Here is a 25,710-nt window from a genome sequence, read left to right as displayed (position 1 = left end):
GCACAACAATTCAACCGATTCAATAAACGCTGACGAAATGAAAATGTTTGCTTAACCAGCTGTGCTACATTTGTTTTATCTCTGTGAAATCTTTCTAATGCAATGAAAACAGGAAACAGAGTAGTCAAGTTTTCTGATCACATTGTCATTATCATATCATTTGTCTGTTCCTGCAGCTATATAAAGCCAGCGTGCAATTGCTGTTTATATGTAGTAACCAATCTATGATTCTCTTCTCTGTTGTCCCCAGACATATGAGCGCCAGTTCAGGGTGCCAGAGCAGAGAGAGGGAGGCCTTCTGCAACTACTGGGAGATCACGTTCAGCCCAAACACCAGCTCCGTAGCTCCCTTCATCCTGCACACTCGCTCTCACACACACAGCAAACACAGCACACCCTAACACAGAAATTTCAGCACACTCATGCACATCAACACCAAATTAGTCCAGATTGGATTGAATCTACAGAAACTTCTCCATCACCAGCCCAACCTGCAGACTCTGAGCCAACCAGAGACTTGGCAGGAGCCAGCAGAGGTACATTGCTTTGTCCAACTCAACCTTTCTCACGAACAGCAATGCAGAGTCCTTCACCCCAGAGATCCCTAACTCCAGACCTGCAACTGCCAGTGGTTACAGATGCCAGTATTCTCAACCTCACCTCCCTGAGCAGGTATAGTCTGCTGTTGATACTATATTGTACAAGGCACAGTTGTTCATAGTAGTGCTGGTTGTGTGGTATTGGTAAAAAGTAAAATAAATTCTTTCTCCTTCTACTCTTATTCATTGTAGTAATCCTTCTTTATATATCTCTCCAGGGGAAAGGGTTTGCAAGAGGTCAGTGAGCAGCTCTTTGGGAACATCAAGAGGAAGTACGGCAGGAAGGACTCCCAGAGGATGCTCTGTAATCCCCACAGTGCTGATACACATTGGGGAAGGCAGCCAGAGGAAGGATCGGAGAGCCCAAGTAGTACAGAGGAGAGGCAGAAGTACAGGCAAGAGGAGATGGCTGAGTGGTTCCATGAGGAGAGAGAGGAAAGGAGAAAGGAGGAAAAAGAGCAAACAGTTGCTGGGAGGAGAGAAGATGAAGAGGAGAGAGGGATGTCTATGCTGACAGAGGATGGGAAAGGAAGAAAGAGACGGAGGAAGCCTTCTTTTAACGAGTCATTTTCTGTGGAGGACCAGTCACAGCAACAGACTCTAGATACTACAGAGAAACCCCAGAATGGGCCCCCTGAACCCAAAGTAGCACATAAGATAGAGAATCACAAAAAAGATTCTCATCTCACCAGTAAGGCTGATGGCAGTGGAGAGAGGGTAGAAAAAACAGAGAGAGCAGATAAAGGTGAAAAGAGAGAAAAAGGAGAGAGGGCTGAAAGAGGAGAGATAGTTGTAAGTGGGCCTGACCAGGAGTCAGCTGTGAGTGCAAGCAGAGTGAAAAAGAACCCTGTGGGTCGTCCTAAGAGTGGCACAGACATCCTTAAACTCAGAGAGCCTGTTTACAATCATAACAACAAACCCAGTCTTAGCACTAACTCCAGACTCCCTAGCCCCAACCCCAGCCCCAGCTCTAGAGGTAGCATCAGTCCTAACCCCAGTCCTAAATTTAGGGCTAACATTAGCCCAAGTCCAAGCCCTAGACCCAGGATGGACCTGAGTCCTAGTCCTAGCCACAGCACCAGCTCTGCAGCTAGTTCCAGACCAACCAAGGCTAATGACAGATGGTCCTACCTGAAAGCTAAAAGCCATGCCAGTCTCACTTCACCACAGAGAGACAACCTGAGTACGCCCTCCACTTTAGCAGATCCACCCTCTGCTTTCCCAATCACCCCCTCTAGTCCACTCTACACCAACACTGAAAGCCTAACAGTCCATGCACCCATTAAGAGAAAACGAGGACGCCCCAAGAAACAGCCACTCCTCACAGTTGAGACTATTCATGAAGGCACCTCCACTTCACCTCCAAGCCCACTAGCACAGGAAAACACTGCAGGGCTAAACTGTAGGAGAAAAATGCACTCACAAAACACATTAGTGCAAATGGCCTCCCCAATGTTGAATGGCAGTTCTAACAGTCTGAAACTAAAGCGTGGCAGGGGCTATTACAGGCCAGTGAGTAAGGTGAAGCTTGGAAAAATGCAAAGCATCCTGAATGAGATCCTTTCAGGATCAAATCAGAATGGCACTCTGGGTCTGAAGTCATCCTCCGCTCCTGTTACAACAGCTATGAGTGCCATGGCATCCACCATTGAGGCTCGACTGGGAAAACAGATAAATGTAAGCAAAAGAGGAACCATCTACATTGGTAAGAAGAGGGGGCGGAAACCCAGAACAGAAACCCAAGGCTCCATTCCTCCAAAAACCACTAGGGACAAGCCACCAATATCAATGTCCAGTCTCTATGAGAACCCTGCAGTGCCTTCCACCGCCTCATCTCCAAGTTCTAGTGCTCCATCTCTAAGAGCCAGCCACTCAGATGCCTCCATGCCTAGTTTGCAGCCCATCTCAGCCCTGCCCTCTAAACCACCAGGCAGGGGCTTTCTCTCAGGGGGTTGGAAACTTTCTCCTCCTCGCCTTTTGGCCAATTCACCCTCCCACCTGTCAGAGGGGGCATCAGTGAAAGAGGTCACCCTGTCTCCTATCAGCGAGTCCCACAGTGAGGAGACTATTCCTAGTGACAGTGGGATTGGGACAGACAACAACAGCACTTCGGATCAAACTGAAAAGGGGCATGCCTCTCGTCGCAGGTGCAGTACTCTACTGTAATACAACTTTACCCTCAGTTGAAGTTTCATTGGTTGTAGGCTGACACATAGTGGTGAATTTCTTGCCTTTTCAAGATGTTATGTTGTGTTCATATAGATACTCATTTGATCTGTGTGGGTTTGAGTCTGCGGAGGCTGCAGTCATTGACACAACCAACAGAGGCGGCAGAACACGCTGTGAACGGCAAGTTACTGCTGTCGATAACTTTCTGTCACAGCAGGAGAAGAAGCAAAAGCATCATCGGAGGAAGAGAAAGTGCCTACAGAGCCGTGATCATCTTCACTTTCTCTCTGAACTAGAGGAGGTTAGATATAATATGACACATCATGTCTTTATCCTTGGATTAATCATTGTATTGAAACAACCCTATACAGTTAGTATAGGGTGTGTTTTGCTAAATGTTTCCTTGTTTTAAATTCCCTCTAGGTTGTGTTAAAGCTCCAGCAGCTACGAGTGTCTCACAGACGATATACCTGCTACCCCCAGCATCCATATCCTTCCATTTTTCGCCTCAACTTCCATCATTACTATCCAGTTAGCTACGACTCCTACCCCTGTGACTCCAGCTCATACCTCCGCAGGAGCGCTGATCTGAAGGCCAAGAGGAGACGTGGTCGCCCAGCCAAAGCCAGCGAGCCAATCACATCAAAACTGCCTTTCGTTCAAGGATATGGTTATCCACTGGGAGGGGGAAATTACTATGCAGCACCGTATGCGATGCCTTATGCGCCCCCGCTGAGTCTGGGCTACTTTCCCCCCACTCCCCCATTTTACCTACCCCACCACTCACTTGGACCTGCACCTCCATCTCCCTTTATGAGACCTGCTGTCCCACCTCCTAAGGCTTTCCACTCTAGTGGACACTCAAAATTACAGGCAGCAGCCAAGATTCGCACAGCTAGTGGTTCACTTCAGGGGCCCACTGTAAGAGGAGAGGGTCTGGGATCCCTGAGCAGTGGCAGCGCAGGTGGTCTTGCAGGGGTCCGTCTTCATAAGAGGAAGCACAAACACAAGCATAAGCACAAAGACGAACCACTCCTCTCACCCCATGATCGGCAGGAGTTGGGTGGACTTTTCAGTGGAGCTAAGACCAGTGTGCGCCTCAGTGTGCTGAATGAGAGGAGGGACTTGGCCAATCAGGGTTCTTCAAAACATCTGGACAAGCAAAGGGGCACTAGTAGAGGCTCAAACCTGGGATTCAACCATGGGATTTTTGAGTCGGACCAGCTGTCTGCACACTCTCTTGCTGACAGTCAGTTTCTGTCCCGTCAGACTGCACAGCCCGTAAAGAGCTTCATGAGCAGCTACAGCAACCAATCACAGCGGTCAGAGTCAGCTAAGGACCTTTTTTTGGGGTCACGAGAGGATGAGTGTGTTGGGAGGAGCAGGAGGACAAGCCTCACAATGTTTGGAGATCAGGGCTTAATGTCATTCCAAGCAGCTGGGCAGGAACCAGAGCAGATCAACAAGTGTTCCAGTCCATCCCTCACTGGTAAGGACCACTTATGATGATTATTTTGACCATACTGTTTATTCTTAAGGGAAGTCATGATTCCAAAACCACAAACAGGAATTGTTTTTAATTTTGCATTGATCGTTGTGCTTCCTTTTCTTTATGGGACGGGTGTATTCATAGTTGAAAATCCTCTTGGTACCTCTCAATAAACCCATTTATGTTTTAGTTGTTGTAAGCTTCTGATATGGAGCATAAGCAGAAAATGTTCTCATATTACATCACTCCTTACATAAAGGAGCACGTTGTGCTTTATGTAAAGGGGTGCATTTGTGAACTTAAACTTAAACTTAAATGATCATTCTTTTTGTCATACAATAATAATTTTATTGAGAGGTTTTCTTGTAGTTGCCTGAGTTACCATGAATTCATTCAGTTAGTCTATCAAAAGGGTTACTTCATGTACATCCACTCCTGTCTCACTGATAAGGAAAATGTAAATCAATATAATATGCATTCAGGCTGCTTACATGACATTAAAAAGAGCAAATGTGGGTATTAGTTATACCAAAACCAGACTTTTAAAATGCATGAAATTATGTTAATCTGACCAAAATCATGCAAAATTAAAGCTTTGAAAGGTGAACAAACACATCCAGATAATACAACTGGGGATCAAATCACTACTGTGTGTATGTTCAACTTGAATCAAATGGGCCCAGCCACTCTGCGCTTACTCTAGAGTTGCATGTTTTTGCATCTATTTGTAAAAACATTAAAGTATAAGTTAATACAGCCGAATTTCCATTAAGGCTTCCCTTATTCATGTGTTTTTTGGTTTCTTTTGTCAGATAGTCAAATGCATTTGATATTGGTATTGAAAAGTAATCCATTAAGATTATATATCAATTTGTGGTTACTTGAATTTTTTTAAGAAAGTTGCTCTTCTCTGATAAAATGCTGTTTTTATAACCACAGTGTCATTTGACGGAATCCCCATTCAAATAACTTAAAGTGCTGGGATTTGAGTTACAATTATTTCTGCTATTATCTCCCATAGGGAAAATTAGAAGCAGCAGAATGTCTTGAAAGTTTTTTTTCACACAGTCTGCAGTGTTACAGCCTCAGATATGCTTCAGTATAATTCTCCGTATACACACACACACAAACACACACTTGAACCTACATACTTGGACAAGGACAGTTGTCCAATTAAACGATTAAATGGCAAGGTCAAACTTTAATTGTAACTTGACTCAACTGTGCTTGTCACTGCACTAACCGACCCACCTGCCCATTATGTGGGTTGTTTGGATCATCCATATGGGGGAAGTCGTGCTGTACCTGATCTAAACCTGTCAAGGCTGTAGAGCTGTTAACATAGCCAGACTGGGAGAATGTTTGCAAAAATAATTGGTTATAAAATATTATATTACTCTCTAACTTAATGAAAATAGACTTCCATTATCTGCTGGCTGTATAATGTTAGTCAGTGTTAATAGGGACTTCCAATTTAAAATGCAGTTGTATAGTGATCCCTATTTATGATTATGCTATGCACAGCATTATCCAGACTTAGAGCAGACAAAGAGGCAGGTTGAGTCCAAATTCTCACTACCAGAGTAATGTTTAATTTGGTACATTTTGTATTCTGCTGTCTTTGAGCACATCTGGCTGGGGATAAAGAGAACGTAATGCATGGATGAAGATGACTATAATTCACCAATCTCTCCTTTCTCCCCACACTCCCTCCCTTCCTCCTCTCCTGCCAATGCCTTTGCCGGAGATATATTATTCACACACTGTGATTTATTTTCTACAGACATGCCGTAAAAGGCCCTTGCCTGTGTTAAAAGAGCTGGCTGGCAGCCAGGGGTTTAATGACTGGGGCCTAGTCCAGTGGTGGGGAGGAGAAGGCAGGGGCCAGGGGCTCAGTTAGAATACCGCCCCCCTTCCCAGGGGATCCAGGACAGATGACTCATATACGCTCCCCTCACCCTACCTTCACCTGCATATCCATCCCTTTCCTTTTTGTTGCTTCTGAAGTTCTTGCCCTTGCTTACCTCCTTTACCTTTCGCACACAGTTTTGACATCCACACAGAAATTTCCCCTAATTTCACTGCCTCTCTCTTTCGCACTTCTCTTTCCCTTTTTGCTTTTTCCCCTTGTCACTCCACCCCCTCGCTTCCAGATTACCTTTTCTATTCCCCAATCCCCCTGCCCATCCTCTAGCATGACTTACTGCTTCACTTCACAGCTTTAGTCCAATTAAAGCGCAGGCGTGTGCATACGAATTCTTGTTGTGCATGCTTGCACATGTGGGCATGATAGATGCCCACATACACAACCTGACACAGATGCTAAATTTATATAATTTCAACTATGAGTTTGTAAATCAACATTTTTATTACTTTGGCATGTATGTCTTTGTTGTGTGTTTCTAATCAAGTCTCACTGCTTACATGGATACCAATAATTTCATTATATCAAGTCAAGTACATTTTTTTAGATAATCCAGTATCAAAAATTTCTCTAGAGGTCTCTAGAGGTTTTAAAATTTAGGGACCTTACAAAACTCTCTGCACTCCGACCCTCAGATCACATAAGCACTGAAAAATATTTGATGAAGAAACAGTGGAAGAGCAACAAAAGTGCCTCTGAAAAACATAAATAGGAAAAATGAAAGAAAAATGCAGGAATAAAGGGAGTTATGGACAACATGCACTCATTAAACACAGAGACAAGGTGCAAGATCTAAAACATCTGGAAAGCGCAGTGATAGCCTGGATCCAGTAAAGAGGACAAGTCACATGATTTACTGAAATGCAGGCATAAGATTCATCAAACATTGTTATTTTATCCACTCGGAAACCTGGTCTCAGCAATGACACAGGCTTTGTATAAGTGGGTATGAATCTCAGTACAGATGTGACTTCTTATTCCACAGAGAAACAGGTCCTCAGCGCTATATGGCCCCTCACACGGCTGAAGGTCACCGGTTTTATGTTCTGTGTATGGAGCTCATAAATTTCTGCTACTTTGTAGCGTGAGTGTGTGCGTGTGTGTGTGTGTGTGTGCTCACTTCTGGGCAGCTCATAAACTTCTGCTACTTAGTGCTTTCTGCATTAACTAATTTCTCTGCCTGCTCTGAATTCTTGAGCAACAATAGAGTGATGTATTTTGACAATGCAACAAATGTGAGCTCAGCCTGTTTGATATCACTTGAAATCAAATGTTATTTGGCAGGTATGTCATAGTTGACAACTAGAGCATTTCCTTTCATGAATCAAAAACTGTAAAAATGCTTGACTTTTTACCTTTGTGATCACTAAAGAGAATTGAGCATATATCTGATTTCTACTCAGTCTAACTGCTTGAACAGTTGAACTTTCTCATATTTGGACCTGTGTTTTGCTAGATGTTAAAGAGTGGCTAAACGAGCAAAAATAATCAATTGTAAAACAGCTGGAATAGAGCAGCAGCAGTAATCAGGATGTTTTAGAATCATTTATTGTACTGCTAATCAGCTTCCCAAATGTTGTAATGAAGAGTGCTACAAGATAGTCACCCTGCATAACATTAGCAAAAGTGTTGCAACATTAGTTCTTTGTTTAGACATGAGTGAGATATGCTTGTTTTGCTCAGATAAGGTTCAGCATCTTGAGCATGAATCTGAGCAGGACAACCAGGACTAGCAGTAGGACTAACAGAGCAAATGCATAATCCTGACAGGAAGGCACACTGATCCATGTAGAATGATACTGGGGATACATTTGCACAACAAAAGGTGTTGGCTTTTACATATGGCACCATAAATATGAGTGGTCATACCTAAATATAGTCTAAAAGAAGATTTCCAGTTTATAAAAACCCGGAATGAGGATATGTCAGCACAATAACACTCCAAAGCACACTGACTAAATTATATGTAGCTTCTATATAGGACCAAAATATTACTGGGAAAAACTGACCAAGCAGGTCACCTATCTTGAATCCATTTGATTCAAAACATTTGGAGCAACACACAAATATGTTCCACCGTAAGAACAGGGTTTATGTGCAAAAGATGGAAGTTCCATGAATACGAGTAAAACCCCTAGCAAAAGATACCAAGCATGCTGCACTTGCACTACTTGGGAACCAGTGGCTGATTTTCCTCCATTTTGGTTGTTGCTCACTCTGAGTCCCGGGAATTGTGCCCAGAGGTGTGCGTGTGTGTGTGTGTGTGTGTGTGTGTGTGTGTGTGTGTGTGTGTGTGTGTGTGTGTGTGTGTGTGTGTGTGAGAGAGAGAGAGAGAGAGAGAGACCAAGATCAGGAAGCAGTTTCTGAAATAAAAACGGAAATTAAATAGTGCAGTGTTACCATTTTAATTGAAAATGAGAGAGTGGCATATTGGTGCCCATGAAGAGTAAAGAGGAAAAGAGAATACGAGTGATGGGGAAAGGGGTAGAAAAGAAAGAATAGAGTAGCGTGTAAAGGGCATGCTGCCCAGTTCATCAGTGTGAAGGAAACAATATGGCTCCAGTTTCCTCTGCTCAGCCATTCTGAACTGCTGAATTCATTATTTCTGCATGTTGGGCATGTGTGTGTATGCATATGTGTGTTGGGTGTCCGTGTCAGTTGGTGGATAAGACTGTGGATTCGTGTTTGTACTGGTATGTGTGTTTGGCTTTTTGGCAGCCTGTGCTCCAGATGCACCGGGTTTTTATTGTGTGGCAACATATTAAATGGTTGAAGGAGACATTTCTTTGGGTTTCCTGCTAGCAGAATAGGATCTCCCCCTCTCCCCTCTCCTCTCTGCTCTCTAGTAGACAATTACAGGATAGGATCTGCTCTCCTGGCTCAGCTGGGCTTTGAAAAGCTTACATGAATATCTCAAAATTAGCAGGAAGCTCTTTAAGGAAAAAATGACATTCTCTCCATGAGCTAAATTGCATGGTGTCTTTCCTACTCTTTCTTCTAACATGAAATATCTTTCTCTTTAATGGTATTGCTTTGCTGTTTAGTTACCTTGAAACATCTTACCTCACTCATTTACTTTTCTTCTCCCAGGTGTTCCCAGTAAGCGGAGGTATAAACGACGTGAGGTGGAACAGATCCAGAAGGACGTTAGGAGGATGCACTCTTTGAACTTTGATCATGTGCAGAAGATCCTCCGTGCCAAGCGCCTGCAGCGACAAGCCAAAACAGGAAATAATGTCATCAAAAGACGGCCCGGACGGCCCCGAAAACAACCCTTAGAGGAATCAGAGCCTATCAACGTTAGGGAGGAAGATTGGGCTGATGCTCGGGGTTTGGACATACTGGCCAGTAGAAGAGGTGATGGTAGGACTCTGGGGATGCCTGTCCTCGAAAGGTGTGATAACCTGCCAGGTAGGCAGAGCAACAGATCAAGCTTGACCCCCGAGCCTCTAGAGTTCTCCAATCACGATTCCATCTCAGCAACCATTGAGACCGTGGTTCATCAAGCGCGGTCTGTACCTCCACCAGCTAAAGGGGGGAAACGCAGAGGCAGGGCCCACAGCAGGGACAAGTTATGGGCTCCAACCAGTCAATAGATCTGCAGAGCAATGCAACTGTAGAACTGAGCAGAGAGCAGTTAACAGAGTCACTGCTGTTTCAAGCCTATCAGATGCATTTAATTTTTGGGACTTTTTGGTGCACTTTGACTTGCTTCTCCTCTCTAATTTTGTCATGGGGAACTCAGTGGGTTAATGGTGGAGCAGAAGAAGAGAACACTTTCCTCAGCTTGCTAAACCCAACCAGATATGGGCCTTTCAAAGATTCATTGGACCTTCATTTACAATGGCACTATATGGTACTATTTGATACTGAATCTGATGCTATAAAAAGTGTGTGGTACTTATGATAGTGTAGGATTTTATGTGATTCTTTATGTATCTGATACAGTGATGTGTATGGTACTTTATGATACTGTATCTGAATGTGGCTTTAGCCATATATTTACCAGCAAGGGGAGGGGATATGGTTAATATAAAACTGTGCAGCTGTACTTATTTTTGCCTTTCAGAGGAAGCTTGTCAAAATATGTGGGATAATACATCAGCAATTAAACCACCTTACTATTTCTGTGTTTTACTCCTGTAGTACCTTCCCATATTTCCCCTCTATTAGAAGTAAATCATACTATCAGGCAGCTCCTCCTCCCAGCTTGACAACCTCAACTCCTTTTCCTTTTGATACACTTATCTGCTCCTTCTGATGTTTTGCAACTCCCATTTCTTGATATTCCTTGATTGACTCCCTGTGTCATGTATTTCTCCCTCCCTGCTCAGGCCTCTCCTGGGCAGTGACATAAAGGCAATATGGTGGATGAGACTGTCCCAGACTGTACATAGAAATAAAGTCCACTGTTCCCTGCCTTGTACAACAGGAAACCAGCTCATAGATGTGTACTGGCATACAGTATATTAAAAAGATTTGTTGTACCATAGACAATGAAAGTGTGTTATAACCAAAAACAGACATGGGTGTGACTCAAGACAAGTTTGTTTTCAGACAAAAAAAAACAAAAAAAAAAAACAAAAAAAAAACAAAAAAAAACAAACAAAAAAAACAAAACAAAACCACATATATTCATTCATAAACTCATTATTGTGTTTATATGCAGGGGAGGGGGGCATTGCATACAGTAAGGATGTCAGGTGTGTTTTTGGTAGACCTTAGAGTTGGTTTAATGCACTATGAAAATCCATTCACTTGCATCAATCAAATGCAGCACTTACATGCTTGTTCTAGCCTTATGTTTTGGCATTTTCTGGTTTGGGTATTCATTCCAGAGAACATGCATTGTTTTAATCAATTCATATATGCAGGCTGCGCAGCCAAAAGCGTAAAACTGAAGCCTGAGTCTGAATAGTGATTTCACAGTTCAGCAACAGAGGGCTTACATTCAGTATTTTTGAAAAGTTAACCCCTTTTTTCTGCTTAACGTGATTTTTCAATTCATATCCTTGAAAATATTTTTGGAAGTGAATCCAGTATTTAGATTTAGAAACCAAAGTCTCAGTATTCAGTGTAAGGATGTATTATTTATAAATGATCTAAATCAGAGTTTGACAAACTCTCCACCATGTTGGCAACGATGTAAAGCATTCCTATGTGCACTGTAGAATGTAGCCATTTTGGATTTTTGTGTCAATATGTCAAGCTTTTGTTAAACTCTATCTACAGTATCTGTGACTTTGGGTAGTTGTTGGAATTTTCTCGGATAAGTATTTCAGAGTATAAGCAATGGATCAGTGTTTCTCTAGCAACTTCTTGTTTCAGGAGATTCTGTTTTCTTTGGGTGGGTGGCATTCTCAGTTGCAGCAGTTCGACTTGTGCCTTATGTTTCTTTCTCTCACCAATTACATTTGACCTGATAAGTAGAAAGTTGCCCCAGGGAGTGACCCAAAACGTTCATGATTGTGCATATGACGCCTGTGTCTTAGTCTTCAGAGCCCTGACACTACACGTGTCCCTTCATCGCTTCCGTTGTCAGCATCCTCTGTCACCCGGCACTGAGTCTGTCTGTCTCCCAGCTTCCTCCTAGTTTTTTGACCCACATTGTCATTGCAGAGTTAGAGGGGTTGGCCTTACTGTATTAAATACACACCATGTATTGACCTAGATACTGCTGGACAGCAGCAGTGCAAACAGAAAGGCCCACTTGTACCAAAAGTGCGTCTATCCGGAGATACTGATTGTACTCATTGTCCTAGCTATATAATTGAAGATCACTAACTCTCCTCAGTACTTAGCAAGTTATTTATAACATATAACTGGTTACATACCTAGTAAAGGAGGAGGAGAGGCGGTTGTCATAGAAACCACATTCTCCTATATTGCTATGCATCAGGCCATACCTGGCAGTGACCTGAAAAGGAATATCTTTTTCTGGGTGCACCCTTCGACAAAGAGAAATAAGTGGTCTTATTTACTAAATAAAATTAATTCATGTAACAAGAATTGTGAATAATACCAATAATAATTTGTAATAAGTTGTGCAGAAAGTGACTATCATTTCATGAAAACTATAGTTACTGCCACTCTATGCAGTACAGCCTTAAACCGATGTAAAACTACAGTATTGACATGTTTGTTGTAAATAGTATTATGTCCTTCCTGAATAGATGCTGGTGGGGCTCAGCTGTGCTGAGGCTGTTTCCGAACACCACAGCAAGACCATCTAAACCCATCCAAACTGCTCAAGATCCAAGAAATTACTACAACAATGTGCAACCCCCTAAATGCAAGAAAAATTAGAACATTATGGGTAAATTTACAAAACCTCTTTCATTGCAAAAAGTGACCAGGATATTTTATATTTTCTATTCTCAGCTTCTTTCATTTTTTAAAATATAAATCCATATTTACATTTCAGGCCTGCAATGTAAAAATGTTATGACAGTTACATCTATCTTGTTTAAAATATTAATACATATTAAAAGACTTCAAAGAAGTTCTTGCATTGGAAATATAGGAAAGCACTGACGCCCCTCTGGTGTTATTTTGTCCCATTTTACCTGTAAACATGTCTTAAGGTGTACAAAGAATGGGGTTGTAGTCATTGCATTTTATTTCAAAATTTCACCAAACATTCTGTGTTAGATACAGATCAGCTACAGACAGGCAAGTCCAGCACTCGTATCCTTCCACAGCCACAGCTATTTATGACCTGTTAAGTAAAAAAAAAAAAAAAATAGGATGTCCCTGGAAAAATTATAGGATATAGACAAATTTGGCTTAGAAAGGTCAATGTACTTTATTGTATTGATGCTGCCATCAGCATTTGGACCTGTTGCTAATAACACAGTGGATGGTCCCTTTTGATATTTGTTCTGGATCATATGGTGTCCATTTCTCTCAAAACAAGATCATAGATACTGATCGGTCTGACCATGACATGTTTCAGTTGTGTAACGGTCCATCACAGATGCCTCCAAGCCCAGAGAAGTCACTGCCAACACTGGACCAGTTTAACATAAAGCTTCTTTCTTACACAGTAAAGTTTTAAATGAACCTTTCTGCATTGAAATCTTTCTAGATTTAAAAATAGTTTGGTAATAGAGAGAGAAATATGTAAAACTCTTCCAATCTATCTTTTAGGAACATTTTTTTAAACATTTCACTAATTATCTCCCCAGTGACACTTGATTAGAATAAGCAGGTATAGTCAAATGAATGGATTGATGATTTTCTCACTTGTCAAACATTTGTTGTCAAACTGCCATTTTTGCCACTCAACCTTTTGTTAGTATTGCTTTTGTACCAAAGCAACTCCTTACCTCACTTGTTTAATTATTTTCTTTTTTTTTTTTTTACATAATTACATAATTAAATTCTTGCAGGCCTAAAATGCAAAAATCTTTACATATTAGGTAAAAAGAAGTTAAGAAAGAAAACCATGAAAGATTTTGGGGTTGTGTCTGTAATGAAATAGTAGGAATCACTTCATTTTAATTAGTATTTTATTTACTGTCCCACCTTTTTCTGATTTGTATTTTTGTATTTGATATTCTATGATACATTAACAGTCATCTATATTAGTCTATTGAATTACAAAAAAAAAAAAAAAGAAGAAATAATCTGCTTTACAACACTTTTAAAAATTTGAGGAGCCCCATTGTAGTGTACTCAACCAAAAATAGGAATCCCAGCTCACTCGTAGCTCCTTTGCCTGCAGCCAGTTGGGGCGATGCTGTAGCGCGAGGAGTGAGCAAGAGGGTTGTGTGTAGGGGGACTTCTCAGAAGAAATAGCCAAAAATACTCTCATCCCAACGTTATGTGCTTAACCTCGCTTTGTTAGATTTCTTTTGGTGGGTTTGCAGTCTGTTGTGGTAAAGATGCGATCTAGACATGTGGGCCACTTACTCCTCCACGCTGTGGTCGGGCAGCAGTATCTGATGTTAGAGTTAAAGGCCCCAGGTATTGTATGTCCTGTCTGTCTCTCCAACCAGCCAATGCTCCGGTGCCTTCTAATACTGACAAGAATTGTCCTAATCCAGAGCTTTCACTCTGCATGGAGAAACTTCCGAGGGGATGTGGTTGTGAATAGGGTTCAAAATCACTGTTATGATGTAATAAGCAGCTATTCTGGACCAGTGGGTACCACTTAAAACTGATGTAAGGATCCTTCACCTTGTCTTTGGTTCTAGCACTAAGGGCAGCGCAGCAGTGTTTGATCTTACATTAGTGGGAGTGGTGTATTTACTGTGCAATTACTTCATATCCACCACTTCTATACAGCAACTAGTATGAGAAATTCCAGCACCTACATTTTGATTACCCTCCATTCCTTATGTAGCATGAAGTGATGAGTGTCTACACATAGAATGGGGGGGTCATGTAAAGCATAGCCTCATAAATGTACATGTAGTCATCCCCACAGCATATGTTACCATTCTAAGCTATAATGTTCAAAGCTGAAAGTGCAGATAAAGTATTGAGAAAACCAATAAATGTACTTCTGTAGAGCACAAAGTGAGCTCTTCTAAAAATGTGGGCATATTTTAGTTTGTATACATAGTGTATTTCAACCTTTTTCTAGAGTGGGTTTCCTTTATTTGCATGCTCAATTTGATTGTATGCATAAATATTTTAGACAAGCTGAAAGTTGAATTTCAATTGAATTTGAAGCAAGACTTGTACATTGTTTGATATGTTTCTTTTTGTAATGAATTTTTTAATTCATGAGGCATTTTTGTACATTGTATGAATATTAAAAACTGCAAATATTTGACATATAGAGTAAATACTAGATGCGCATGCATATGCATATATCCTTCACAGTATATATGTGTAAATGTACACATATATTTTGTATTTGCATTTGCCAGCATACAGATATATGTCTTAAGCACATATATACATGTAATATATATGTATATCCATGTCTGCTGGCATGCTTTTGGTCATGTTTATCTTTCATGATCTTGTAGGGTTTTTTTTTTTTTTTTTTTTTATTCCTCTTTCCTCAAGAAGAAAGGCTCATTCTCTTGCTACCCTTCTAATGGGTGGCAGCATTGAGCACTTATTACGAAGAACTACAGTTGAAGTTGTTCATGTTATCCATTGTGTGAAAATAATAAATGACTTTATTGACAGCTGACAGTGGCATGTGTTTTCTCCTTTTGGATTAAATAATATAGTATTAATTATAGTATTGGTTTATAGGTTTAATTATAGTTTTGATTATCTGATCACTGAGATTTGCCTGCCTGTGAGTATGTGCATCATGTGTGTGAATTTGTGATGGAGTAAGATGACAAGCAGGGGTTAGGTGCACTTTTAGTGCTGATTGTAGATAGTCTTAGTGACTGAGTGCTACTTTATGATGTGTCCCTGAGTTGTGGTAAAACCTGACGAGAGGATTCCCTCTCATCAGGTTTTACCGCAGCCTCACTTAGTAACACTCACACACACATACCTACACACTCACTCCCCTACTTCATTAGCCAAGCCTACATCTGTGAATCCTCCTTGCACAAGCCCATCAGTGTCAGTTCTAGGTGGGCTGGGCTGCAGGCTGTTCTGTTATTGGCCTAAGCTCAGTGGGAAGTGCCCCTCTATTGGCTAATGCCAACTAGTAAAATTCTTCTGTTACCATGGTTGCAGGGTGAGCTGCCCAAATGTGTTTCAGTGTGTGTAGTGGTGCTGATGGAACTGTTTGCACCACTGGTGTTATGCTAAGAGAAAAAATAAAAAAAAAAACCCTTTGATCGAAGTCAGAGCTGCAGTGAGGCTGTACCCACATCATTCTATACTAATTCCTGCGAATGAGCCCACATGACATCTCTCCACCCTCTACACATGGGAGAGGATGAGATAAATGACGATGAAAAATCACTTCGAAATGCATCCTGCATGATTGATGTACTCTTTAACCAGAGGGAAAAACAGAATAAACAATCTGATGGTCAATACATGGATTTGTTGTCAAGATGTTGAATACCCTATATGGTTACATTCAATATGTTGTTGTCCACAACAAAACCCCAGGTACAAAGATTACATAACATGACATTGTATTATAACATGAGTCTTGATATTAAAGAGGTTGTGATTTAAAGAACTTTCAGGAGCCACAGCATTCCCAAGTTTACCCCTGAGTCCAGCTGAGCTTTATAACATATGAACATCTATAAACATTACAAATAATTTATATTTAGAATTTTATTTTTGCAAAATAACTTTGTTGCAGACCGGGCGATTGACTGGCAACTTGTCCAGGGTAAAGCCTACCCCTAATCCTGTGACAACTAGTATAAACCCCAGCCCCTCCATGATCCTGAATAAGATAAAGTGGGTACAACCTACTCAATGAAAATATTATGTGCCTTTTTGTCTTTGATTAAGTAGTAGATATTTGACTTTATTAAACTGTGTTTTTTAATTTGTTTTCTCACAGTTTCTCACAAACCCTTTAGCTCTGCTGCAGTTTTCTATAAGTTTTTAAATGTTGCTTTTATGACATCTTTACATGGCAGAATTATTTCAGAACAATTAAGGAATCACATTTTGACACAAGCAGATATTTGCAGATTTGGATCAGTGCTCAATCAATCAATCAATCAGTCTTTATTTATAGAGCACTTTTCATACATAAATGCAGCCCAAAGTGCTTTCCATGGTTAAAACAATGCCCCCCCCCCACACACACACACATAAACACACACACAACTCCCTCTCTCCCCGCGTCCTCTCACATACCAGTATGTACAAGTAGGAATACACATTCACATACACACACACATACTTGCACATAATAAAAGACTAATGTGAGGTTGAGCACAGATGAGCCAGGTAAGGAAACATTATCAGTGCTGTGTTATTTGAACATTGCTTGCTCTTAGAAAATGTAGGAGGAAGATACGGTTTATGAATTGTGGCTCTTATACCTGGGGCCTGTAGGTTTACTCTCCTCAAACTTAAACAAAATGAGAACAAAATCAGTGAGGATCTTCCTCTCAGCCCTCTGTGGACCTTCCCTTCTGTGGAATTCTGTGTATGATTTAGTGTTGAGAGAACCTGACAGCATGTGAACCTAAAAACCTACTGCTCTTTTTGCAGGGAATCAAATTCAAGATCACTTAATACTAAAGGAGCTGACTTGATTGAATAAATTCAAAACTTGCGTGACTTCGAGGCAAAGGTTTAACATCTACATGCTTTGATTAATTAATTTTATTTTGGAATTTTTGACTTGGGATATTCATCTTTTAGTTTTATGTTTTATTAGCACGGCATAGTGTGTATGTGTACTGTGTCTTACCTGTGTTGTTCTGATGTCTTCTCTAGAACTTGTAAAATAAGTTTTTGATATTAACAAGATACTTTCCTGATAAAATAAATGTTGTATATAAACAATTCATTTACTTTCTATATTCAGTTTATCCAGTTCAGGGTCACTGGGAGTTTGGATCCTATCCCATCTGGTGTTGGGTGAGAGGGAGATAACACAGTAGACAGGTCACCAGTCCATCATAACAGCACTTGTAGTTATCACACTGATATAATTTTCACTACATTTATAGACAGAACACAGACGCCTCCTCACATAGCAAACACAGCAAATACAAGGAAAAAAGACAGTTAAATCCATCTATAAAATGAAAATGTGGAGGCAGGAGTGTTTGTGAAATGATAAAGCTAATTTAAAGCATATTCCATGCATATGAAGCATAGAAGAAGAAAACAGTTTTGCTTTTTGCTCAGACAGCACCGTAGGAGCAAGTAAAATAATTAGGTTTGTAGATCTAGTATCATATTGGCTAATATTATATATAAAAAGGGTTATAAATATAAGTCTGTAATTTAACCAACAATATCTTTGCAAGCACAGCATCTGCATTTAACTTCTCTGGTTCAGAAAAAATATATATATTCTAAAGAGTCATAAAAGTTCCAATAATGACTGCATGAGCCTACATTTGTTGCAAAGATAATGCATCATAACATGCTAAAACTAGAGTTTGAAGAAAAGATTAAGATGCATACATATAGATAATGTCACCAACCACTTATAAACACTGAGCTCATCTAACTCACATTTGGAGGATTATTGCTCATTGTAACCACAGCCACTGCATTCACTGCTATATCTGAAGTCTATCTAGAAGGTTATATTGATGTTCATGTCAGGGGCAGTGAGATCCATGACAAAACCCTCACCTTCATGACCAGTAGGCTGTCTTTTTTTCTTGCCTTTTCTTACAATCCAGGAAGTTCAGAGATCACTCAGCCCTTCAGACCTAAACATGACCTCCACCATTCCAGGTAACTGCTGAAACGCAATGTTATTATGAACTATGAAAACAGTAAGCTAAGCTAAAAAGTCTTTAATATCTTCTTTTAATACCTTCTCCTGTCTTGTGGGTATGAGTTATTTTTATTGTCAGACTGTTCTGCAGTTTCTTAGAGGAGCCCGTGCCTGCCAGTTGCTGGGACAAGGTTTGTGAGGAGTAGATGTATTGCTTGAAGAATAACTGGCATAACCTGGTCTAGTGATAAAGGTAAACAAAAAACCAGTTCTCATTCTTGAATGTGTAATTTGTCTCATTTTACAATGAAAGCTAAAAAAAAGAGTAAACTTACTAAACTTTCTGGGCTTTAAAATGATTGCATGTACACATTTGTCATGCATGATCAAAATCATAAGATTACATTCTCAAAGCATGCCCACAGTTTCTTTTAAAAAATATTGCATGCTTGCAATTTGCACCGAAGACACTCATGAAGGTAATATTACACAATGATAATACGCACCCTTAAATGGAGACAGTAGGAGTAGAAAATGACGTTAGACTGCAGACTGTTGCCCCAGAGAGCCGACTTCAACCCCTAAACCAACTCAATACTTATACAGCAGCCCAGTGTTTAGTTTTATAGTAGTCTTACATAAAGCAATAATGTTTGATCGTTTTTGAAAATCAGTTAATTTTCTAATCACTTAACCATTCAGAGTAAAAAGAAAATCTGAAAAAATGCAATGTCAAACAATGTCAAAGCATTTTTATCTCAATAACACATTACGTTTTAGAAATTTCACCTTTTCTTTTCATTTATTCAATTTATTTATTTAATTTATTCTTTTAATTGATTTAATTTAGTTTTCATACTGATGAAAACTACGTAAACTAATTTTTGGCTTTAGCTTCATGTTAACCAGAAAATGATGAGAATATATTTGATCCCATCCAACTGATCTTCTGCAACATAATATCAGCATTTCCCAAACATTGATTGGTTTGCTGTAATAGTATTTTTTCTAAATGTCCCAAGCACTGCAGTAAATAAATGCCTGATACAACAGAGCCACAACTGTTCCAATTCAGTTTTAAAAATTAATCTGAAATATCTTAAACTAACCTCTTTGCCATCAGCAATAGTATTCTGAGTAAAGAACCATGAGTGAATGCCAATACCAGGGACTGTTTCGTGCACATCCAAACAGAGCCATAAATTTACAATAGGTACTCCTGCAGTCTTGCCCAACTAACCAGGAAGCCTGCCGTAACAAAGCATCCCCTCAATTTATCTCTGTTGGTGTTTTCAGAGGATGGCTATTGCTTGTGTTTATGAAGATGGATAGAGCAGGCAACAACTAAGCACTCCTCCTTGCTCATTCTTCTCTGTGCGGCGATGGGAGACACCACCTGGTGGTGAAATGTTACAGTGCAACTTCATCCATCAGAAAACCTTCATGTCACATCTACAGGACACATAGCATCACCTATCTGACTGCGGTTGAAGCTAGTAATATGACAGCCTGCCACATGCAGTTTAAAAGAGAGGGAAGATGAAATGCCTTTTTAGGATTTCAGAGATAAAAATCTGTACTGTGACACGGAGGAGTCAAATGTGCACACCTGCAGTGCTTTATTCATTGATCCACTTGAGGGATCTGTGCAGAAATTATTGTAGCTGAACAATGGCTAAGACTGTGTGAAGAGCATGGAGGGGAAAAAAAAGAAGAAAACCCAGAGATATGACAGAATGTGTTCTGCATGGAGCCAGCCACTGTTGCCACGGTGACAGTGTGACTCATAGCAGTTTGATTTGGTTTTAGAGTGGTGCTCTGTTTTGTGTGAGATGTGTCTGTGTGTGTGTGTGTGGGTGTGTGTGTGTGTGTGTATTAGCATGTACCTGCCTGAATATTTTCTAATATTTCAATGTGTTTTGGTGTTAACATTAAACAGAAGCAGATAGCTATTGTCCACCTCTCTTATGTCACAGTTTAGAGCTTTTGTCTGGAGATTGACTCTGCCTGTGTCTTAGTAATGATGCCAACACTTAGGTAATGTGCCTTTTTGATGAGAGTAGGGCACTTAATCTCTCTATTTAGGCTCCATCTCTCTCATACACACTCTGTCTAACACACACACCTCCCCCTCAGTCCTCCTAATAAGCTGCCTCTCTGTCTCCTGTAATTTGGCAGATGAGTCTATTATATGATGCAGTCATATTTTATTAATGGACCCCCAAGGTGAACACACACACATGCCTCAGTGGATGACATTATGTGACGCACAGGGAGCGTGTTTCCATGTTAAAAATTATTTCATCTCCTAGGTTGGCTCTCATCTTCATCATTCGTCTGCTGCATTGTTAGCAATGGGGCTGAAGGGCTGAACCACAGGCATTTCTGCTGAAGTTGGCACTGTTCCTCCACACTTCATTATGCTTCCATCAGCTCTGTGATAGTATGGAACAGTGCAGCTTCAAAAGACAGAAAACAGCTAAATAAAAGCAAGTGTTCAATTATAGTTTAACATTTCGTGGAAATGTTCTTCATGTCTCTTTCTCTCTTTGTGCCTCTCTCCTCCACAGGGCTGTGCAGATAATTCATACCATATGCTTCAGCAGTGCCAGGCATTTCATGCAACTGTGGTGAAGTTTGCTCCTCCAAAGCTAATTTTCTCAAATAGTATATTGCTTCAGTGATATTTTGCCCTACAAATTCTGTATTTTTTCCACATATTTCCAGTCATAGGAAATGTACTGAATGTAATTTTCTTCTATTTGGCATCTATGTATAAATCTTTCAAAGCAACAAGATTTAGAGCCAACAGTGCATACAGAGGATATCTGAGTGACATTAACTCAAGCTGAAAGCCATAAACCACAGTTTGGGGAAATTAAAGTTTTTGGCATGATGATGACCAAAGTTTATTAACTTTTATGCTGTGGAGACGTGAATGTGCCAGTTTTCAAAGCAACCTATTAAGATGTTGAGATATTTAACTCAAAACTACAAATGCAAAAGCTTCACAGTGCCACAAAAGAAGTGTGAGGATCACCAAACTAATTAGGGTTTATACTCTTGGGATAACACAATTGCATGATAATCCCCCCATTAACCTGCAATAATTCAAGCTGGACAGACTAACAGACAGATAATGCCATCCCTGGAGACCCCTTACCAGAATGTTACTGAGAAAAACTAAATTAGAGGAATACAGTAGGCACACATTTGTTTCCTGGACATTTAAATTACACAAGATATAGTTGACTGACATTCATTTAATTATTGATAGTTTTGCTTTGATGCTAAAAATTTTAATTTTAAGAACACACACAGTGTCAAACAGTACTGAAATATCTCTATGTAATATTTCAAAATGCTGCAATGATGCCTTAGAGGACTGCCTCCGAGAACATCTGTACTTTCTGAGTAACTGTCTTCTAATGAGTCCAGGCGACAATGTCTGTAGTTGTATGGTCTTGTTGGAAAAGATTAACAGATTCAGTTCAGATCAGACTGTTGTACTAGTCCATTTTGTTGCTTTAATTCATGCAGCGGCTTGTTTTCATTGATCGAATGATAAGAAAAAAAAACGGATTCTTCAGGAAACAGTCCAACCCGCTGCAGCTAAATATCATAGCAACATCATACTGTCCAGCTTTTTTTCTTTTCTTTGTAGGTGTCAAATGCATGGAAAGTTGTGTGACAGTCAGGAGTTACATGCTGAGAAGAAACATATGATTAAAGCCACTGGACTGGAACTGTGAGGCGGCTCATTAAATACACCATGTGACAATGTTTGGTTGTGTATCTACATATAGAAATGTTTTCAGGCAGTCATTAGATGAAAACACCTGTGCAGACGCTTTGTGTGTCAACAGAAGTAAGATTGTGACATAGAGGGAGTGAGAAAAGAGAAAATTTAGCATCCAGTGTATGTGGCATTAAAAAAAAATAAAAATAAAAAAAAAACTTGCAGCTCATGAATTCTTTGTAATTGTTGGGATAAAAGTAAAACAAAAGGAAAGTTAAGAATTTGTCATCTGGAGCCAATGTTTGGTTCTACAACCTGCAAAAGTACTCTACAAAATTTTTGGGGGCCCGGAAGAAGAAAATTCTTGAATGCCACTTTTATAGAAAACAGTAGGTACACTCTGACCTCTGCTGCCCCCTCCATGGAGCCAGAGGTTTTGTTTTTTGTTTTTTTTCATTCTGTATGTGTCATTTCCAGAACTCCAAGGCACATTAACAGTACGTTATTATTTTTCCATCCCCTGAATCTTTCTGTAGCAAGAAAAACACAGATCCAAACAAGGGAGCAATTAGGACTCTTATGTTTTAGTCAAACTATTTGTCCCACCATGTCACACTATGCTCTGCCCAGGCTCTCTACCTCTCTCCTTCTTTCTCTGTTCTTTCCTTCTTTTGTCCCAGAATAAGTTTCCCTCTTCATCCAGTGTAGTACCCTGGCTTTCTATTTGTTAATTTCTCTTGCTCTCAGACTGTGTGTGTGCTCCTTGTATGCATGGGTGTGTGTTGTGTATGTACATGCGCACATGTGCATGTGTCTCCTGAGTCTCAGAACAGTATTATTGTAAACATATCATTTGATGGGACGAGAGGTTCAGGTTGTTGGCCGTCTGCCCTGTTTTCATTTGGAACTGGGCTGCCAACATCTGGACTGTGTCAACACTCTGACAGCATTTGTGTGTGCGTGTTTCTGTGTGTGTAATGGGGTCCCTGCCTCAGCCCCAAAGCTGTCAGCCATTGGATGGGAAACAGATTTGCAGAGATTAATCAAAGGTGTAGCATCAATAAAAGGATCCCTGTGCCTCCAAGCAACCATTTTAACAGCCTAGGAGAGCAGCTTTGCATCCTCCAGTCATAGACTTTTACATAAAAATGATTACAGTCTAACATAAATGTATGTTAATATTTTCATGTTAGATTGTGGAACGTGAAAGGTGAAAATGACTTGGTTCTTTTTTTTTGTTTCTGAATGACAGTGGAAGCTTTAAACAAGACGTTATATAAAAAAACAAAAGAAAAAAAAGACAAAGACAAACAAACTAAAGCACAGAAAAACAGATGAGAATTTGTGGCCACTCTGAATGAACAACATACTAACTCAACAGAGACACATATATGTGATTCATATGGTGAAAAATGTGCACAATTTTCTTCAGTGATTTATTTAAATCCAAATCAGGATGTGCTGCCATGGATGGATTATGAAACAACAGGCCTCTGGCCACAGATGTGTAAAAGCCCCCTCTGTCCCCAGCCCATCTTACCAAGAACTAGGATACAGTGAATTAACAAGAGACAAAAGCACCACTTAAGATAAACAGTGTAATTGTGGTTGCATCAGCAGTAATGCAGACGCTGTCCCAGTCTGCCGTCACGAACAGAGAGCTGAGTCAAAAGGCAAGACCATTGATTTACCGCTCAAACTTTGTTCCAGCTCTCACGAGTTGTGGCTCGTGTGGCAGAAAGACTGAACTGTGAATACAAGCCGCCAAAATGAGTTTTTTTTAGATGGCCGCTAGCCTCACCCTCGGTGATGGTTTGAGGACTTCAGCCATCTGTTAGAGCCTCTGAATAGAGTTCTTGCTCTTCTGCAGTGAAAGGAGGCAATCGAGATGTTGTGGGCATCTGATCAGGATTCCTTCTTAGTGTCTTCCACAAGAGGTATTTTGAACATGTTCCACAACAGAGGTCTCGGGGCAAGTTGTGGACTTGCTGAACAGATTGTATCTCTTGAGTGCTTTGGGGAACCACTCAGTGTGTGGAAGAGCTGGAGGAAGTGACAAGTAAGAGGGAGATTTGGAGATTTCTGTTCAAACTGCTGGCCCCACAACCCTAACCTGGATGCAGTTAAAAGAAATGGATAATTGAACTGACAAAGCCTATACAAACTATGCAGATACTAATTGTAGTTGTTTTGTATTTCCAACCGTACATCTTGTACTTGACAACATGATGTATCTCTTTATGGCATTTTGCTTCTTATTTAAACCCTTTTGAGACATGATCTGCAGCCCTGTTGGCTGGATCAAAGTCTGCATCAGAAGGACCAGACTTTTTTAGTGTCAAGTTCAAAATATACTCAGATTAGCCCAAGTATGCACAGAGCATGCAATTCTCTTGATAATTCTTATCAAAAAAGTCTTCATGCTACTACTACTAGTTGCCATGTTGCACACTTTTATGCATAACTATTCACTGCCTCCCTCCTCGTTGTCAATATTGTGCAAACATAAACATGTAAACAGGATATCAAAGCCAAAACTGTCACGATTTTGGATTAAAGTACATTTTCTTTCACCATCGTCAATGAGCTGTAAATAAAACACTATGATTTTCACAGTGCCATATTTTTCTGTGTACTCTAGCTCCTTGCTGTTCTGTATTTTTAGTTGTGAAAACACATCTCATATGAAAAATCTCCTACTTCATCAAGCATCAGAGAATAGAAAGCAGAGGAGAAAGTCTGGATCTAATCATCTTCATATTCTGCCCGACAAATGGACAGAAGTAACTCCTCTAGCTGTTAGTTTGTCATTTTTGTTAAACTGTTTGCCTCTTGACTTTTTCCTTTTTGTCTATTTTATCAGATTTTCATTGTGTGTTATTTATGTATAATTTTGATTTATTTATTTTTTTCTTTTCCCCATTCTTATCCCCTTGAAAAGACAAATTGGTCTCTTTGCCCCTGGGCCTGAGCCTTACTGGCAAGTTCAGTAATGTGTTTATGTGTGTAGTCACCACAGATGCAGGACCTTTAGATAGACGTGCTTAGTGGGAACAACAGAATTTACCTCATTATTTTATGCAAAATGAGAACAGAAGCATTTTAATTTTTGGTATATAAACAATGTTGTGAATACTGTAAAAGGAAGGAGTGACAGCAAAAAGGTGCAGAACTGCAACTTAGTTTTCTTAATCTTCACCTCATCATGCTTCATTCACTTCAGCTGTTGTTAGCACAAAGCCAAAGTTATTGTTTCCTTCCGTTTTTGAAACAGGCATATGCACAATTTATACGAGAAGTTAAAACCTTGTGGTTTCTTAAGCTCTCAAGGAAATAGTTTGCTCTTCTTTTTTTTCTGTTCAGTGATCTTTATCTCTGATTTAGTTTCTCATGGTTTTGCTCTCAGAAAACAATGTAGTCATGTGTTACTGTAAACTTTGCTGGTAACCGCCTCTTTGACTGACCCTGCAACCTCTGTCCATCTTCCAT

At 40.1% G+C, this 25,710-nt stretch overlaps 1 protein-coding gene across 2 annotated transcripts in view; it reads left to right on the top strand.

Moving 5' to 3' along the window:
• The window catches only part of setbp1 (SET binding protein 1), a 33,710-nt gene extending 22,909 nt beyond the window's left edge, over positions 1 to 10,801 (top strand). For both annotated transcript variants that reach the window (XM_041999047.1, XM_041999046.1), the window contains exons 3-7: positions 251 to 672; positions 818 to 2,746; positions 2,862 to 3,069; positions 3,192 to 4,257; positions 9,272 to 10,801. In XM_041999047.1, the coding sequence (XP_041854981.1) occupies positions 251 to 672; positions 818 to 2,746; positions 2,862 to 3,069; positions 3,192 to 4,257; positions 9,272 to 9,777 (4,131 nt within the window). In that variant the 3' untranslated portion in view covers positions 9,778 to 10,801. The remainder of the gene's footprint in view (positions 1 to 250; positions 673 to 817; positions 2,747 to 2,861; positions 3,070 to 3,191; positions 4,258 to 9,271) is intronic.
• Positions 10,802 to 25,710: the final 14,909 nt, after the last annotated feature.

Source organism: Melanotaenia boesemani, chromosome 11, assembly GCF_017639745.1.
Source record: "Melanotaenia boesemani isolate fMelBoe1 chromosome 11, fMelBoe1.pri, whole genome shotgun sequence".
In the NCBI taxonomy this organism is placed as follows: domain Eukaryota; kingdom Metazoa; phylum Chordata; class Actinopteri; order Atheriniformes; family Melanotaeniidae; genus Melanotaenia; species Melanotaenia boesemani.
The sequence above is the reverse complement of the archived record's forward strand: the minus strand, read 5'-3'. Positions and strand labels throughout refer to the sequence as shown.